This window comes from Anser brachyrhynchus, assembly GCF_964034855.1.
Source record: "Anser brachyrhynchus genome assembly, chromosome: 1".
NCBI classification, from domain to species: Eukaryota; Metazoa; Chordata; class Aves; order Anseriformes; family Anatidae; genus Anser; species Anser brachyrhynchus.
Genome location: NC_137694.1, coordinates 209317571 through 209335030, shown reverse-complemented (window position 1 = coordinate 209335030; position 17460 = coordinate 209317571). Strand labels below are relative to the sequence as shown.

Below are 17460 nucleotides of genomic sequence, written 5' to 3'. Positions count from 1 at the left end.
TTCCCGATCTCCACCCCAGCCCCAAGCAGAGGAGCTCATCAAGAGATCAGGTCCCCCCCAGGGCTGGCAGCTTTGCTGCTCTGCCCAAGGAATTCATCTTGTAAGGGGAAATTTTTCATATTACATGAAGATGAAGAATATATACAAGGGGAGGAAGGCAGAAGATTTGGCAATGGGCTTCAGACGTTACAGCCTCACGTCAGACAGTGGCCACCCTGTAGCCTGAAGGATGGGAGAAGACACCAAAAAAGCAAGGGACCTTACAGGCTTTATCTACGCCTGTAAAACCAGTGCAAGGGCTGTCACGTATCGCAGAGTGAATGGGGAAAAATATATGTATATATTTCAATCACAAGCCCAGGGCAGGGAGGAAAGGACTGATCCAGCAGCAGGTGTCATCAAGAAGCAGGAATGAGTTTCTGTGCAACACAAGTGCTTTGGGGAGAGGAGAACTGGATTAAACTCACCCTGGAAATGACCAAAGCGATACGTACAGAGAAAGCAAGATCTTTTATCCGTTCCCTCTGTGTGCAGTTACTCCTCTTCAGAGCCACTCGCTATCCCACAGGACTACAGAAGCTTGTATCACTTAATGCATCGCTTGTAAGCACCCAGTGACGATAACATGAAAACCCATCCCATCCGACAGAGCTGTCTGGTGACAGTGAATTCTCCAACCCTCCCTCAGCCCCGAGTTAAGAAATGCAGCAGTCCTTTTATTAAAAATCAGGATACAGTTCAACATAACGCCAGTGTTTACACCCGATCTCTCTAGTAGTTCCAGGATCGCTGTTGTTTTACATATCATTAGCAACCAAAGGAGTCAGTAGCATAAAGATATCAGTTCACTCGCTCATTTCAAAAAAAAAATAAAATGAATGCCCCTATGCTTCCAAGGAAACACTGTCCATGATCAGTTTGTTTTCTGTTGGCCTTGGTCTAAGAAGCAAGAGTTTTCACCATCATCTTGCAGGCAGATCTTATCTTCCTAAGAGCAATTGTTCTGTTTGCTTTCTCTTACAGGGCAGGTCTCCACGAAGCCTGACAGCACTAATAAAATAACCCTAAAAGAAATCCCAGTTGATTTTTCCTGTGATTTTTCTAGAATATCAGAACTATTTGAAAGCTGTTTAATTACTTGAGTTGAAACGAAAGTGTGCGGGGAAGGACCTTGATTCACACAATTTGGCAAAAAGATCACGACTTGTCCAACAGCTGCAAGAAGCACACACAGGCTTTCTCCTTGCTCCCTCGAAGCATCCAGCGGTGCTGCGGGAGGGCTGCATGGTCCTGCCCTCGTTCCCCTTCCAGTTGTTTTAGCTGTTCCGATTGCTGCTGCCTGCTTCCTTCCCTCCTCAAGTCATCCAAAGCAGAGAGCAGCCTCAGTGCTGGAAGAGCAGCTTGGCAAAAGCAGGAGGAGTCCAGCCAGCAGAAGATTTACTTTATTAAGATAAACATGGTCTAAAGGCTCCACATTATCTTTAAAAATAAACACAGTAAGAAATACGAAAACAAACTGGCTTTGCTACGGGTAGGTCAGGTTCAGATGTTCTCAGAAGATCTTCCCAGCCATAAAATATACCCTTCCCCTACCGTGCCCATCAAGGAGGATGGAAAGACAGTTCACTACGCAAGATCAGCAGCGTACCTGTTGCGTGCCCTCCCACATTCAGCAAACGATACATCTGCTACCCTTCAAGGCAGATCAAAGTTTTAAGAACACCCCTGTGAAGGAGGAGCAGGAGGGGACAGGGACAGGTAATTCGGTTTCTGTAGGGAACATCTAAAAGGCTTGACACGACGGCTGTGCTGGCTCCCCCGCTTTAATGGTTGTTCTTTGCTGCTTCTTTAGCAGCAAGAATCAGAGGAGTGAGACTAGAAAGAGGCTTTGCAATTTTCAGGAACTGGTGCTAGGAAGAGGAAAAAGGAAAAAAAAAGGTTACATTTCTCAGAACATGTCCCAAAAGCCTGGTGTTTACACAAAATATCAGGACCTAGACCTGTATGAACTCCAACAACCTCCAAGCAGGCGAAACAAAAAAGGCACGATGAGCAAGAAAGTTCACCGTGACTTTTGGGCCTCACCTGAACTGATAAAGATCTTTGCACCCAACACATCCTAGTTTCTCCAATGTTTATACACTCTCAAGACTAAGCAAGTTCTCCCAGGAAATAAATTCATGCAAAATCTACAGTGAAATTCTTTGTGGAAGGGAGGTGTAAGTAAAAGCAACCTGTGCAGTTCCAAAACATTGCACAGGGCTTCCTGCAGCAATCATCTCTCCATTCTTCCTTTCCTGTCACCACAGATCTGCTGAAAACATTGCCTTGGCCTTCTAAAGCTATTAGAAATTTTCAGAACAGCTGGGACTGAGGAGCACAGCAGGGAATTCACAACAGGACCAGTCAGGCCATCTCCTATACCAGGTGCTCTGTTCTGTTAAACAATATTGATTATCGAGCATGCAACAAGCAGTAGGTGGTGTCACAAAGTGCTTCTTGCAGCACATGTGGTGTTTGTTTCGGGGGCAAGGCTTAAAACATAACATCTGGAACAGAGGAAGAAGTTTTCCCTGTGTTCAGGGTTAAGTGGAAAGCTTGCAATACTCCAGCCTCGCAGAGAAAGTCTAGGTTGGGGACAGAGACTGACACAAAACAGCTAATCAGACGAGTGGAGGCATGAAGCCCACAAGCTGTTCTGAAAACCCAAAATAATTAAGTCCCCCAGGACTTCTGAGCACCAGAAGGGATCAACCACCCAATCTGAACACACTTCAGAGGTGGAAAAATCCGAGGCTAAAAGGTAAAGGCAGGCAGAAATGCTGCAGTCCCAATGTTCTCCTGCCCCAAGGGACACAGCACTGCTGCTGTCTGATACTCTGGAGCTGGCAAGTCCAGGAGAAAAAGTCAGCTTTCATCTACTGCCATTCTTTCTGCCGGTGATTAATGCTTCATTAGTGTCTCAGAAAGGCAGCAGCACTCCCAAAGCTGAACCCAGTAGACAAACTAAAGGAAAGAAAGGAACACCAAAAAAGAGACAACTGTCTCACAGTTGACGTCTGAGGGCCCCATCATCACAGATTTATTTTACAAAGGGATGAAGCACATTTTCCACCCCCGTGGGAGGTCTGACAAAAGGAAACACATGAACACTCCTCATCTGTGTTGGTAAAAAGCCTGGCAGCTTCGTCCTTCACTTTCACCACGAGTCCAGACAAAGACACCAGGTTTTCAGTGAAATAACTGAGGATTTCTCACAAGCTTGGTTCCATCACCTCTGCAGGAAGAGCTGTATCTGGCAAAATGTGTTAACGCCAAACTGCTGCAGTTAATGCAAGACGTGCCCCTTCCAGAAAGCTTTGGGAACTCTCCCCCAGAAGGGAGACAACCAGAGCATTCGATAGCTGGAAGCCCTCCTGTTATCCAAATGGGAACAGGCATGGCCAGACCGCAACACCACAGCCAGATGTTAGGGTGAGCTGCGTGAAGAAGCCACGGGAATTAAGGGGCTCAGCAGTTGGCAGGCTCGGGGCACGGCAATTATTTGAGGTTGGTTACAGAACACGCTGCACAGATGCTGCCAGTAGCAAGTACAGCACAAAAAGGAAAGTACTCTGTTAACGCTTCGTTAGGGATTTGGGGTTTTTTGGTTGGTTGGTTTTGGGTTTTTTGTTCGTTTCTTCATGGTAAATTATCTCTGCTGTGCTTGTGACTTCAGATGACGCAGTATTTAAGACCCCAAATGACATTGCTCCACATGCCTATTCTCACTCTAGAATGCTGAATTCCGTCCCGTTCCCCGGCACTTACCTGGAGCAGCTCTTTTGCAGAACCTCTTTTTTCCACGTCCATTTCAAGACAGCGATTTAGGAAGTCTCGGAATATGGGTGAAAGCTTTTCTGGATTCTGCAGTTCCGGAGTCCCGTTAGTAGCAATGAGATACAGGGCCTAAAGCAAAGCAAGCACCAAAGAAACAGGAGGTTACGAAGGTCAGACTCCATCTGTGGATTACAGAGGCACCCATTTTCCTCTCCCTCCCCAAATGGGGAAAAACAAAACCAAAACAAACCCTTATCAGGGTGACTAATAAATGCTTAAGTTTCAGCAAAGAGAAGAGCTGCCGGCCCTATTTTTATGTGGATGGGATCCAATCCTTTCTTGCTTTACCGTCGTAATCTGGGTTTGGATCCTGCAGCCCTCTCAAGGGATTAAGAGGACAAAACCAGCAGTCCAGACTGTGTTTACATAGGGAAGTTGGCTGGCACAGCTCTGCCAGTGCTCGACTCCTGCAATAACTATATCCTCATGGGAAGGTACCCCTGAAGAAACAGGAGGCTTTCTTCTCTCGATACTTTGCCCAAATGCACAAGGCCTAAAATGTCGATACTCTAAAGATGCAGTTGGTCCTTTACAAAAGATGGCCAGTAGGTTCTCAAGCAGCACTTAACACCCTACAGAAACAAGTGGAGTTGTTTTGCTGCTTCTTGGGAATGAAGAATTCTCTAAGAATCAGGAAATTCAGAATTCATCCACTGCAAAATTTTACTATTAAAAGAAAATCGCTAGATGCCTTTTAAAAGGAAACAGACATCTGGCAGAGGCCTTCTGAGCTCACTGCTCATCACATCTCAAGGTAGAGGTCTGATAGCCTGGGAACTGCAACAAGTTAAGTTAAATGAGAGCAAAGCACCCCGTTGCTTAGCCATCCTCATTTAACTCCACACCAACTTTTTCCTTTCGCATTTCTTCACTGCTGCGCTTCTCTCCCAAAATCACCTCCAGTCAAAGAGGTGGAAACAAGTTAAACAGAACTGTTCTAGATCCCTTCGTCCTGTTTAGCTTAGAAAAAAAGCCATAAAACTGGCTTACACCAAGAACAGCTGCATTCCTACAAACTGACAGAATTTCCCCTTTCATTAAAGAATACGAAGGGAAAGACACCAGCAGGGGCAAAGCCTGACTAAAGGCTTGTTAAACCTGGAGCTTTACTGGGAGCATGCAAAGAGGAACAATGCACCAGCAAGAAAAAGCCCTGTTTATAAAAGAGTAATGTGGTATTCTTTGAATTCAAGGACAGCTCTCTTCCCCACTCACAAGGATTTAAGAAGCCGGGCACTCTGGGGCCAGAAGGTGCCCCTATCGGCCTCTCCAGAAAGGGGGGAATTATGGATGCACCACATCATTAACTCAGACCCTACCTGAAGGTCTGCAACAGGAACAGCCTGTGCCCTCTGCCACCCAGAACCAGCCATGGCTTCTAACTTAAATGACCACAATCTTCTCACTACAGCATCTAAGGAGACGTGTAGCTGCATGTGATGAAACCACAGCGGAGGTTCACCTGCCTCCTCCAGAGCCCAGGTTAACCAGCAGGCTCAGCGAAGGCCTGAAGGCAAAAAAAGGCACTCGCTTACTCTCAGGGGGTTTTCATTGAGGTAGGGGGGTTCTCCTTCGATCATCTCGATGGCCATTATCCCCAGTGACCAGATGTCCACTTTGGGCCCGTAGGCTTTTCGTGTCACCACTTCAGGCGCCATCCAGTACGGGGTCCCCACCATGGTGCTGCGCTTGCTCTGTTCGGGAGTGATCTGGGCACAGAAGCCAAAGTCAGCTGGAAAAGCAAAGAAGGAGGGAAGAAAAAGTTAGAAACCAGCAGGTTTCTCCAAAAACAACACGTACTGATGCCACAGCTGTGGTACAAGCTAGCCTGTTGCACTGCCTGCTACATTGCTGCTGCAAAGGAGGCCTGGTTTTGTGGTTAACAGGGTGTTCAGGAGTAAGCTTCTAAATCTGACTCGCTGAGGCCATCAACATCACAGAGCTGCTCACTTGTCGATGTGAAGGCTGGTGATCAGTAAAGAGCTGTACATGGATGCTGTGAAACGTGGCACTGCAGCATTTGGCAGCTGTAATACACTGTGTAACACATGCTCTCAAGCCTGTTCCTGGGTCTGTGAAAACAGAAACCAATGCCCAGTCTGTCCTCCCTCCACCCACACCCACCAGCATTATCTGGTCGTATTTTCAGTCCCAGAGATAGTATTTCCCCAGAAGATGTACCATCTCTCAAACACGATTTGCTTTCTAGAGCAAATACTGTGTTCAGAATAAATTTAAGTACCTAATTTGGTACTTATTATTTTCTTTGAGAAGACAGAAAGCTGGAGAGCCTTCCTGTGGAAATTGCTTGGCCCTGTCTTATTTGCATTTGACTTTCCAAAAGATCACAGAATAATAGAATCATAGGAAAATTAAGGTTGGAAAAGCCCTCCAAGATCACCTGGTCCAACCATCCCCCTACAAACAATGTCACCCACGAAACCACGTCCCCAAGCACCACGTCCAACCTTGCCTTGAACACCCCCAGGGACAGGGACTCCACCACCTCCCTGGGCAACGCGTCCCAATGCCTGACCGCTCTTTCTGAGAAGAAATGTCTCCTAATTGTTTTAATTGGTGAAGAGTAGCACTCTTTGTTCAGTTCTTTGTTTTAATTGTTGAAGAGTAGGGGCATGACGTTTCCATTTTTCCACTCACCGGTGACATCGCCCGACTGCCAGGACTTTTCAACTGTGATGGAGAGCGGCTTGGCAACCCCATCAGCCAGTTCCCTCAGGACCCTGGGATTCATGTCATCAGGTCCCATAGACCTGGACCTGTTTACATTCAGCAGGTGGTCTCGAACCTGCTCTGCACTTACAGTGGGTGGGACTTTGCTCCCCCAGCCTCCACCTACGGGTTCAGGGAAATGAAAGACTTGGGAAGCCCATCTACCAGTGCAGACGGAGGCAAAGAAGTTGCTGAGTACCTCAGCCTTCTCCGTGTCTGTCGTTACCAATTACTCAGGTATAGAAACTCACTCCTAATATAAGAAATTAGCCACCTCTAATCGCTTCCACACTACTATTTTCACCCCTCAGTTTATTTTCACAAATGTTAAAGGCGCATGGTGGCCCCTGGGGACTCCTCCTGTCAGCCCAGCGCAGCAGCCCGAAGGGAGCTGGGTCCTCTCTTGTGCTCTTCCTCGAGGCTCTGTGCAGAGGGGCTGACACCTCTCGCACAAGGGCTGGCGGGTGGGAAAGAAACACGCACACAAGCCCTGAATATCAGCAAGAGTTCTTTATTGCCAGGTGTTTGGTGGCTCCAAGCTAATGCCTGGGATGGAGCCTGCGCGACGAGGAGTAGGGAGCTCGCCGGGCCCTGCTGCGTAGCTACCGGTGTTCTCTCATGGCACGCAGCAGAGAGCTGCCGGGGTAGTCCCAGGTCTGATGTGGCCGAGGTGGATCCACTTCCATGGGTTCCTCCGCCTCTTCTTGTGGATCCACCTCCATGGGCTCCACGGTGTCAGGCAGGAGGACAAGCCAGTCCTTGCCTGGGACTGCCCACACGGGATGCCTCCCATCAGCTGTGTTCTCCGGCCAGGGTGCCGAACGAGGGGGTCGCCCAGTTCCATTGCCTGGTCCCATGCCACTCTCCACTTGATATTCATTCGTGGGTTTCACGCCGCCATCTCTTTTACGGCCACGGCTGGGTCCCTTGCTGCGATCTGGCCGATGGGCACGCCTCTGCTCCCCACGGCTCTCCGCATCACGCTCCCGTCTTCGCTCCACACCACCACTGCACCTCTGGTTAGGCCCAGGCCCCCTGCTGCTGGATGTCTGAGGGGCCGGCCTGTTCCCCGCATCGCTGCGGTGCCAGTGATATCTCCAATAATCGTCTCTGGGCCGGGCAGCAGGCTTCCCCCAGGCACTGATGTCTTTTGTGCCGCAGGTGCTGTCCCTCTGCCCATGAGACATCTTTCTCCCATTAGCTGCCATCTTCTCGGTGCTTCCTCAGATTGCTTCGCGGTCCTCACACCGAGGAGGGCTGCCGCTCGCCTTGCTCCTTTCTCTGGCCTTCCTCCTGCCGCTTACGCTGGCTCTCAGAGGACCGAGTCGCTGAGCAAGTGGCGGGCCAGCGGCAGGGGGCCTCTTTTATAGGGCCCGGGGCAAAGGCGTGACAGCGGTGGCCACTGTGACCTCAGCAAGGCTCTGTGATGGAGTGGCCCGTGCGAGGCCAAAGGCGGCTGCGTTGGGAGAGGCCTGGAAGATGCCCTCATGTGGACAAGGAGGAGGGCTGGGGGGGCTGAGGGGCCCCTTTTCTGGGGCTGGCTCCCCCCCAGGCCATTTGGCTTGACAGAGAGAAAGGCTGCCCCATGCAATCCTGCCTCAACCCATTTTTTCTCCCCATCTCCAAGGCTTAGAATCTCTGGTTAACAAAAGAAAACTCCATCAACAAAACCAAACCAGACCCATTCAAAAGGCTAAAGCGGTCACAGCTGAAGTACCCATCTTCAGGAGATCTTTGATCTCCTTCTATGACCAAGTGACGCGCTTGGTGGATGAGGGAAAGGCTGTGGATGTGGTTTACCTTGACCTCAGTAAGGCTTTTGACACCGTTCCCCACAACATTCTCCTCAAGAAACTGGCTGCTCGGGGCTTGGACTGGCGTACGCTTCGCTGGGTTAGAAACTGGCTGGATAGCCGGGCCCAGAGAGTTGTGGTGAATGGAGTCAAATCTGGTTGGAGGCCGGTCACTAGTGGTGTCCCCCAGGGCTCGGTACTGGGGCTGGCCCTCTTTAATATCTTTATCGATGATCTGGATGAGGGCGTCCAGTGCACCCTCAGTAAGTTTGCAGATGACACCAAGCTAAGTGCGTGTGTCGATCTGCTCGACGGCAGGAAGGCTCTGCAGGAGGATCTGGATAGGCTGGAGCGATGGGCTGAGGCCAACTGTATGAAGCTCAGCAAGGCCAAGTGCCGGGTCTTGCACCTGGGGCGCAACAACCCCAAGCAGAGCTACAGGCTGGGAGATGAGTGGCTGGAAAGCTGCCTGGCCGAGAAGGACCTGGGAGTATTGGTTGATAGTCGGCTGAATATGAGCCAGCAGTGTGCCCAGGTGGCCAAGAAGGCCAACAGCATCCTGGCCTGTATAAGAAGCAGTGTGGCCAGCAGGTCTAGGGAAGTGATTGTCCCCCTGTACTCGGCTCTGGTGAGGCCGCACCTCGAGTACTGTGTTCAGTTTTGGGCCCCTCGCTACAGGAAGGACATGGACGTGCTCGAGCGAGTCCAGAGAAGGGCGACCAAGCTGGTGAGGGGTCTGGAGAACAAGTCTTACGAGGAGCGGCTGAGGGAGCTGGGCTTGTTCAGCCTGGAGAAGAGGAGGCTCAAGGGCGACCTCATCGCTCTCTACAGTTACCTTAAAGGAGGCTGTAGAGAGGTGGGGGTTGGTCTGTTCTCCCATGTGCCTGGTGACAGGACGAGAGGGAATGGGCGAAAGTTGCGACAGGGGAGTTTTAGGTTGGATGTTAGGAAGTACTTCTTTACCGAAAGGGTTGTTAGGCATTGGAATGGGCTGCCCAGGGAGGTGGTGGAGTCACCATCCCTGGAGGTCTTTAAAAGACGTTTAGATGTAGAACTTAGGGATATGGTTTAGTGGAGTACTTAGTGTTAGGCTGAAGGTTGGACTCAATGATCTTGAGGTCTCTTCCAACCTAGAAATCTGTGATACTGTGATACTGTGATACCCATCGTGACTGTTCATACCTTGCAGAAGTTTTTACTGCACATTTGGTAAAATTCTGCAACACGCACATGGTGTGGAGGGAATAGAAATTACATCCAGAGCCTGAGTCTGGAAAACTGTGCCTGAACAGGGAAAAGCAAGGGATGTGTTTAATCAACAGGCTCTAGCACTCTCTTCTTATAAAAAAGCACTTAAACTTGATAACTCCTTACAAAGAACAAGTGAGGAATAAAGAGAGGACATCAGCATTCCTCAAGAGGGAGAAGAAACATGACATGGACTTAGAATTAAACATTTCCTTTACACACACACATGCACTGTGTATTGTAGAGTACAACGTGAGTGCGCGTCTAGTGATTTCCCTCTCTGCACTCCCAGTTGGATTACGGGTGTCTTATCTCTGTGCCCTGCACTACAGCCTTTTATAAACCAGATGCTTGATTCACCGGGGGGGGGGGGGGTTAGGAGCTTCAGCTGAGAGCAGGGTCCTCTGGTGGCAGTCGTTAGATGTTCCTCAACCTCTCAGTAACACAACAGCATTGAAATGAGTAAGAGGAAGGAGACTGAAGCTCTAAAAGGGGGATACTTTTGTTTAAAAAGGCTTTGGCAAAGCCAGGAACAGCAGTCAGGGGGTCTGGTCAGCAGCCTTGTGCCCTCAGCAGGAGAGATCAAGCAAGCAAGGTTGGTCTTGTGTCCTAGCCTGCCAGGGCTACAAGAGCCACAGTGAAACACCCGCCTGGATTTTAGTTTAAATGGGAGCAAAAGGGGCAGGATAATGAGGAACTAAAAAGTTCTCTCCCTCCAACTGGACATCAGAGTGGGACTGAGCTCATCCTGGAGAGTGCCCCCACCTCCATCAGCCAAGAAACAAGGCACCAGCACCTTTGTGGGGCTCTCCCCAGCCTTGGGGACCAGCAGCCAGACTTTTTCACGGGCGTTTTCTATACAGAGCTCGTCCACCTGTCCTGCCACAGCTCCCAGGCAGCGCCAAACACTTTCCCAAGCCGATACCAGTGCTGTCACCAGCGGGTGCAGAGAAATGAAGGCATCCATCGACTAGGGCTTCTGGGCAAAGGTGTTGGCCCACCTCCTTCATAACAGGCTTCACCAAACTGGATGTGTTCTTGTGTGCCCAGCAGAATCAACGCAGCAAGATGTCCTGCCCATCCTGACCCCAGGATGGCATTACAGGTTGAATTTTAGGCAGAATGATGAAAATTAAACTGATCCCCAGCTGAGTTTTTATCAAGGCTAACAAGCAGGAAAGGTACATATGGGCCACAAACAGAGCACATTTCCAGCAGAGCCAGTAAGAAGCTCAGGTCCAGAAGCTTACTGCATCATACCCACAGGGACTTTCCTAACTTGAAGCTCCAGCCAAGTACTTGCATACTGTGCTGAAAGACGTGCTTCCGTAAGAACGGAGCACCTCAGCCCTGATAAGCTATTCACTGCTAACACTCCCGAGATCTGACTGCACTAAAGCGCAGCTTCAGTCTAAAAAGTAATTATGTGAAAAAAAAATAAAAAATCAAAAAAAATAAAACACCTTCTTACTCAGCATATCTGCACTGTGTGAATTTTGAGTCATATCTGTTGTCACTGCTGGCAAAAATAGATGTATTTATGCCTTTTGGGCGCTAGCCATCAGAACTGGGAGGGAGAGGGAGGAAGCACAGTTCTGTTAAAGCCCTAGGTGGAAGATAATCATTCACTGGTCTCCAGACTTATCTCTGCACGGGCAACGGCAAGCACAACAGCTACCTTAGCACCAACAGTCTCAAGGTCTTCATTACTGGTGATAACGCACAGAGGAAACAACATTAAGAGTTCGGATTGGGCTGGGTTTGTAAGATTAAATGCTTTCTAGCTGAACAGATTGCAACTTCCCCTCCACCCACCTCCATCACCCAAGTACCTGCAGTATTTTCAAGACTGGACAGATCACAAACGGAGAAAGGCTTGTCACCCTACACCTAAAAACCCAGCTTTCTAGACTGGAGGTGCATTAAAATCCTGTTATTTTACACAACACAAACAGATGGCCCAAGGCTAAATGAACACCAAATCTCATTGCACGTCTGTTAGCAGTTCACAGGGATTTATGCTTGCCTATCTCCATTGAAACACGTGCCACAAAAATACCTACAGCAGCATTTCTACACACCCTCCACCACCACAGCACCAAGCAGCTCAAGCACCCATCTCCCCACCAGGCCTGTCCCGTAGCAGGGAAGAAGCCTGGGTTGATAACTAAAGTCACCACCAGCGCTCTTCCCCTCATACTTAGTTTGACGGAGCCGTCCATGCCCAGCAGGATGTTGTCACTCTTGATGTCTCTGTGAATAACTTGGTTCGAGTGGAGGAATTCCAGAGCCTGGAGACACTGAAAAAAGAAAGGAAGAGGTTCTTACTGTGCATTAAGTACAATTAGCCAGCTATGGACTCTAACAATGTGCATTTTGAGTAGCATGGGCTTAGCTTTTTAGAGCCTTTTCTATATCCAGTATGTGCAGGGCTACAGAGACATCCCCACTGGGACCAGCAGGAGGACAAGTTAGCCCTGAAGAAAACAGGCGTAACCACAAGGATTCCAGCCCCTTTTTGCAGTCCTCACTCTAGGGTGAAACCTAACAGGAGCATGCCACCACCTCCCCAGTGAAATCCATCCTCTGAGAAGATGACTGCAGCAGTAGAGAAGCTGTAGACAGCTCCTCCAGCAGAATACATCAGAGAAAGCCCTGTCCCCTTCCTCCTCACAGCTCGCCCAGGCTGTGGGTGCAGCTTTACCTCTCGGCACACAGCTGCGATTTGTCCTTCGTCCATGCAGGTCTCTGTCACAACATCTGTTAGGGAGCCTCCTGCCAAGTACTCCATGACGACCCAGAGCTCTTCTCCTACAAGGTAGCTGAAGTGCCAAAAACAGTTTTTAGAACAAGCAAATATGAGCACGTCACCGTTTACTGAGTCAGAACGCACTGGGTTTTAAAGCTATCTTAGAAGTGCAGGGAAACCATGAGGCTTGAACAGAATATTTAAATGTACTGGGGCACCAGGTACTCATGGCAAATTCTGTGTGTTGGAGGATCTGACCACAACCTGAAAGAGCAGACAAAGGGTGAGTGCAGAAAGCTGAGGAGAAAACAGGGCTGAGGTGATGGAAGAGCAGGTTCAAAGTTTCCAGCCCACAAAAGCAAGGCTGGTTTCTTCTGCCATGGGAAGGGCCCAGGCTAAGAAAGAGACAAGCTCACAATTCCTTCCAACACTGGGAGAAAGAGGAAAGAGATACCAGGAAAGGACGGGGTCCAAGCATGCATCCCTAAACAGCTGGTGCACAGCATGGTTTTCACGGGCTCGTGCACTGAAAAAGGTGGCTGTGGGCTGTTCTGACACCACTGGCATCCTCCTACCCGAAGCAACGGCCTACCCTTGCCCAGGCACACGGACAGTCCTGGGTGGTTGCCCATGTACAACTTTTCAGGTCTTTTTCAAGAACACCATTTTTTAAGCATCATGCATTTGAAAAATCTCATCTGGAGGAAGCCTGTAGGAAGATAAATAGGAAAAAGCTGAGATGAGGGTGACTTTTCACATCCATTTGGGATATTGTTCTCTGCTGGGAGCACGTGTGCTCATGTCTAGAAGCAGAAGACCTGGGTTGAAGGCACCAGCATTAACTCATGTAAAAAATAATCATCACCAACCACTTCTGCCTTTTTGGGCCCATCCGGAAAAACATCAACACAACCTTTCACAACAGATACATCAGGATGACACATTCCTGAAGGAAGGAACCATCAGCTTGAAAATCACAAACCCCACCTTCACAGCTTATCTGCCCCGTTTTGTAAGGAGCAGACGGATGAGTCGAGAGAGACGGCAGAGAATCAAATTGCAAGCTTCTGCCTGCTGGCAGGAGAATTCATCAAGAAGTCGACACATACAAGTTGGGAGCTGGGGTTACTGGGAAGTGCAGTTCTGTAACAGTGGCTATCACCTAAAATGAGGATTTGTGGGGTTTATTAGGTTAACGAGGGTTCCTCTTCCAAAAGAAACCCCGAGGCAGAAGTTTGCTCTGCCTCACGCTGGGCATCTTCTAACTTTAGGTGCCTACGTTTAGAAACAGGTCTCTGAGGGCCTCTTTCACACGGGAGAAAAACACAGGCAGGACCAGAAGGTAATTCAGCACAAGTGGCTGCTTGTCTGTACAGGGTCACTGTCTTCAGATACGCATGCTTCTACACTCAGCAATAAAAGTACAGCCGACTTAGAGCTTAAGCTTCCCAGCACACCTTTGTGCCACACAGGACAGCAGAAAACCTGCCTGAATCCTAAATGCCCCATTTGCACAGTGGTGTTTGGGGGCCTGTGAGCCAGCCAGACCTCGTGACATCTAGTAAGACCTCGTAACTACTAGGAAGTAGGTAAGAGAGGTAAATGCAGGTAAGAGAGACTGGAAACCCTTGCATAAGGGCAGGAGCTGGGGCAGAGAGATGAGAGGGAGGGTTTATACTGGTGAGCATCTTGCAGCTTCCATTAGGTACTCAGAACGGGGGGAGTACCTGTCTGTACTGTCAAAAAAGAACCACAAAAAAGGAAACAGGTCCCACAGCAGCCAGCACATCCTTCCTTCTGTGACAGCAGTAGGTGGAAGCCAGCAAGCAGCGCTCTAACACCAGCTTCACTCAGCACTCAGGAAACCAGCAGGCACGTTAGGGCAGGCAGGAGGGATGCAGCTGCCCAGCAGCAAGATCCTGCGCTTGCAAAGCCCCACAATAGGCACAAGAACCCCCAGCGTTCACCGTCGTTGCTGTTCTGTCCACTTGCTGCACTCGAACAAAAGCTAATCCCCTCAAAAAGCTTAGTGAGAGAAAGTCGAGGACAAAAGAAGCAGCTCTTGTTGCTGGAAGTTTAAACAAGACAGCAGGACGTGCAGCTACCCTACAGCTGGGATATATTGGCTAGACAAGGCATGTGCATGTACACGGGGATGTTCTCTCTAAAGGAAGAACACGCATCTCAAACAGTTTTCCCAAAACAAAGCCTCTGATCAGCCTGGAGAAATACACACTTTCAGCCCACATGCAATCCTTAAATGTTCTTTTCTGCTTTGCTCATTTTCCACAGGTAATTTCTGCTGTTTCTAAGAGTGCCCAGCACCACTTTCTCTGCACAAACACACCCCTTCCTCAAAATTTCACCAGCAGACTTTGTCGTTTCGATAAGGCAGCTCTTTACAACCGTGCTTATAACATGGAACACAGCACCATCTAAATTCAGCACCACAATGGATGCTGCAGCATGAGAAGTACTTTTTTTAGCTAAGACATCAGAGGAAGACGTTAAGGAAACAGTTGATAGGCTTTTGATACCCATGCAGAGCAAGCGAGTGTCCAAATACTCTCTCCCCGATTCCCAGAAGAGATTCTGGGTCACATCCCTCCCTTCCATCTTCAGAAGATGAGCTGCCAAGATTAAAGTCAAGCTCACCCATCTAGGCACAGTTTTCCCTACAAAAAGCCAAACCTGTAGTTAATCAAGACTGCTTGTTTCTGACGAGTGCAGCAGGCTGGAAACCCTGCTGCAGCTCCACTGCAACTAGCTTGAGCATAAGGTGAATGATCCAGGCTTGACACAATGCATCAGTGTTAAACTGATGCTGAATTCAATTCCCCATGCAACACTTTTGCCCTGTTTAGCTTCCAGCACATCCCAGATTTCCATGCTGACAGTCTGGGACTGTTTCCTGGAAGTCAAACAGGGGAGGTGCAAGCATTTCTTCTGCTTTCAAAGGCAGCTCCCTGCCCCCACAGAAGCACATTCACCACTTGTTCCTTCTGAAGCAGACAACCTCCAAAGAGCTGACAGCTGCAGCACTGCTGCCATCACCCTTATGCAGAGCCTCAGTATCCTGCAGGGAAGAACTCGCAGTCACATTTGTTTGCAGACGTGCTTTTTACTGCCTTGAGCTATACAGCGAATACAGCATTCGTGGCTGCAGAAAGGAGAAGCAGGGATTCAAGGAGTCATCCCACATGGATGTAACACATCTAAGCCTGTGTCCAGGTCCACAAAAAGCAGCTCCAAGCATGGAATAAGCCTGTTCTCTCGGTCTCCCAAAGGACTATTCCACTCTGTGCCAGCTCTCCTTTCCTCCCTTACACAGACCCACAAGAAAGCAGCCTCGCTCAGTTATGTGTCACACATCCTTCAGCCTTACCACTGCTATGCTACAACACAGAAAACCTCAGTGGACAGCCACAGGGACACAATTACCATCTGAACATTGAAGGGTTACTCCTCTGCAAGCAGAACATTAGTACTGCTCAGGGAGAAGGAAAGAAGAGGAAGAGGAAAACAAATAACACAGTTCAAGGTATTCCCATTTCTCCTGTAGCATCCGGAAGGAAATGGCTTGTCGGGTCCAATTTGGTAGAGCACCTTGGAAAATGGAGTCCTGACAGCATGCTGCTAATGCCATTGCTGTCAGCATCTCTAAAGAGAGCCTAAATACTCCATTAATACCGATTCAGACACTTGTTTCTATATCCTAGGAGATGGAGACCACTAAGCAACCCACACCCCAACCTTGCCACATCCATTAAGCAATGCAAGATCGTCCTATATCTACATTAAGCTGAGATGGATCACTTAAGACAGTGGCAAGGAAGTGTTTTCCAGAGCCCCTCTGTGAACCCTTCAAATCACGACGTACCTGTCCAAGTAGTTGACGATGTTGGGGTTTTTGTTTTCCCTCATTACCAGGATTTCATTGATAATCAGTTCTTTCTTGGGCTGCTGCTGCAAATTCATCTGTTTGATTGCAACCTGCAGGGAAGGAAATGCAAGACGTAGGGCATTACTACAAGAGTCCCCTAGAAACCTGCCAGCACCAACGTCAATCATTTTAATCCCCCGTTCAAATAAAGGGGAAAGCCACTTATTCATCATCAGTTACTCAGCAACTTAGCAATTCCTGCAGCCAGTCCATTTCTACTCTTGCTGGATATTTGATGCCAGAAAAGGACAAGGGGAATTACTGTTTTCATACTGGATCTTTACATCACTGCTGGACAGCCAACTCTACATTTTTTTTGGCAAGAGAGCAGTGATACCTTTACTCTAGTATGGACTGGTACATCAAAGACTTCTTATTCCCTAAATGATTCTTATTAATTTTATTTTAAATCAGATACTTCTTTAGGTTTGGATTTTTTTTCTTTGTTTTGTTTTTTTACTCTAGTGCTTCTAGAAATCTACATCAGGGCAGGTGTGCAGGGAGGAGGAGGTAAATAGCATAGCCTACGTCTGGTTCTTTGAAGTGACAATTCTATTTCTTCCCATCACAGCAAGACCTAGGGGGAAAGAAGCACTGATATTTATATAAAAGGATGAAAATACATGAATTGGATCGCAGTCATACCAAAGAGAAATAGGGGCAGGTTCATTAGTTGTGGCCCTGTGATTTAATAGCTTTCTACCTGCCTCATTATACCTATTCCACGGGTATAGGCACAGAAGGCAGTTGGGTACAACATGCTCTTAACTCCTACATTAAACTTACATTTAACTCTTCCAACTATCCACGGTATTTTGTGAGAATACCTGGCCTTCAAAGACAAGACTTCAAACCAGTAGGATTACTCAGCCCTGCGGGAGGCAGCAACATTTCGATAGATGTAACAGCCCAACTGGCCTTAGCACAATATTTAGGCAAAGGGAACAAAATGTAATTATGTCTTTACAGAACTGCTACTTGCAGAGAAAGCAGTATAGACTGATGTGGCTCCCAAAAGCAAGGACTGAAAGAAACAAACCACAGAGTGCCAACACGGATGGACAGAATTAGCGTTTTGATAGTATGGCAGGAGACTCTATAGGAAAAGCCCCACACAT

General features: G+C 48.5%; 1 protein-coding gene across 15 annotated transcripts in view; it reads right to left on the bottom strand.

The window, feature by feature from the left end:
- Positions 1–17460, bottom strand: part of LOC308187921 (serine/threonine-protein kinase PAK 1) — a 115515-nt gene that overhangs the window by 42717 nt on the left and 55338 nt on the right. For 12 of the 15 annotated variants that reach the window (XR_013945010.1, XM_080576354.1, XM_080576342.1 and 9 more), the window contains 5 exons: positions 16280–16392; positions 12355–12472; positions 11851–11950; positions 5415–5611; positions 3811–3948 (listed from right to left, as the gene is read on the bottom strand). Coding sequence is in view for 14 of the 15 variants with exons in the window: in XM_080576354.1 (XP_080432480.1) it covers positions 3811–3948; positions 5415–5611; positions 11851–11950; positions 12355–12472; positions 16280–16392 (666 nt within the window). In the remaining variant the exon portion in view is untranslated. Of the gene's footprint in view, positions 1–695; positions 1911–3810; positions 3949–5414; positions 5612–11850; positions 11951–12354; positions 12473–16279; positions 16393–17460 lie in introns of those variants that run through there. The other 3 variants (XM_080576346.1, XM_080576347.1, XM_080576345.1) reach the window with 1 other exon arrangement.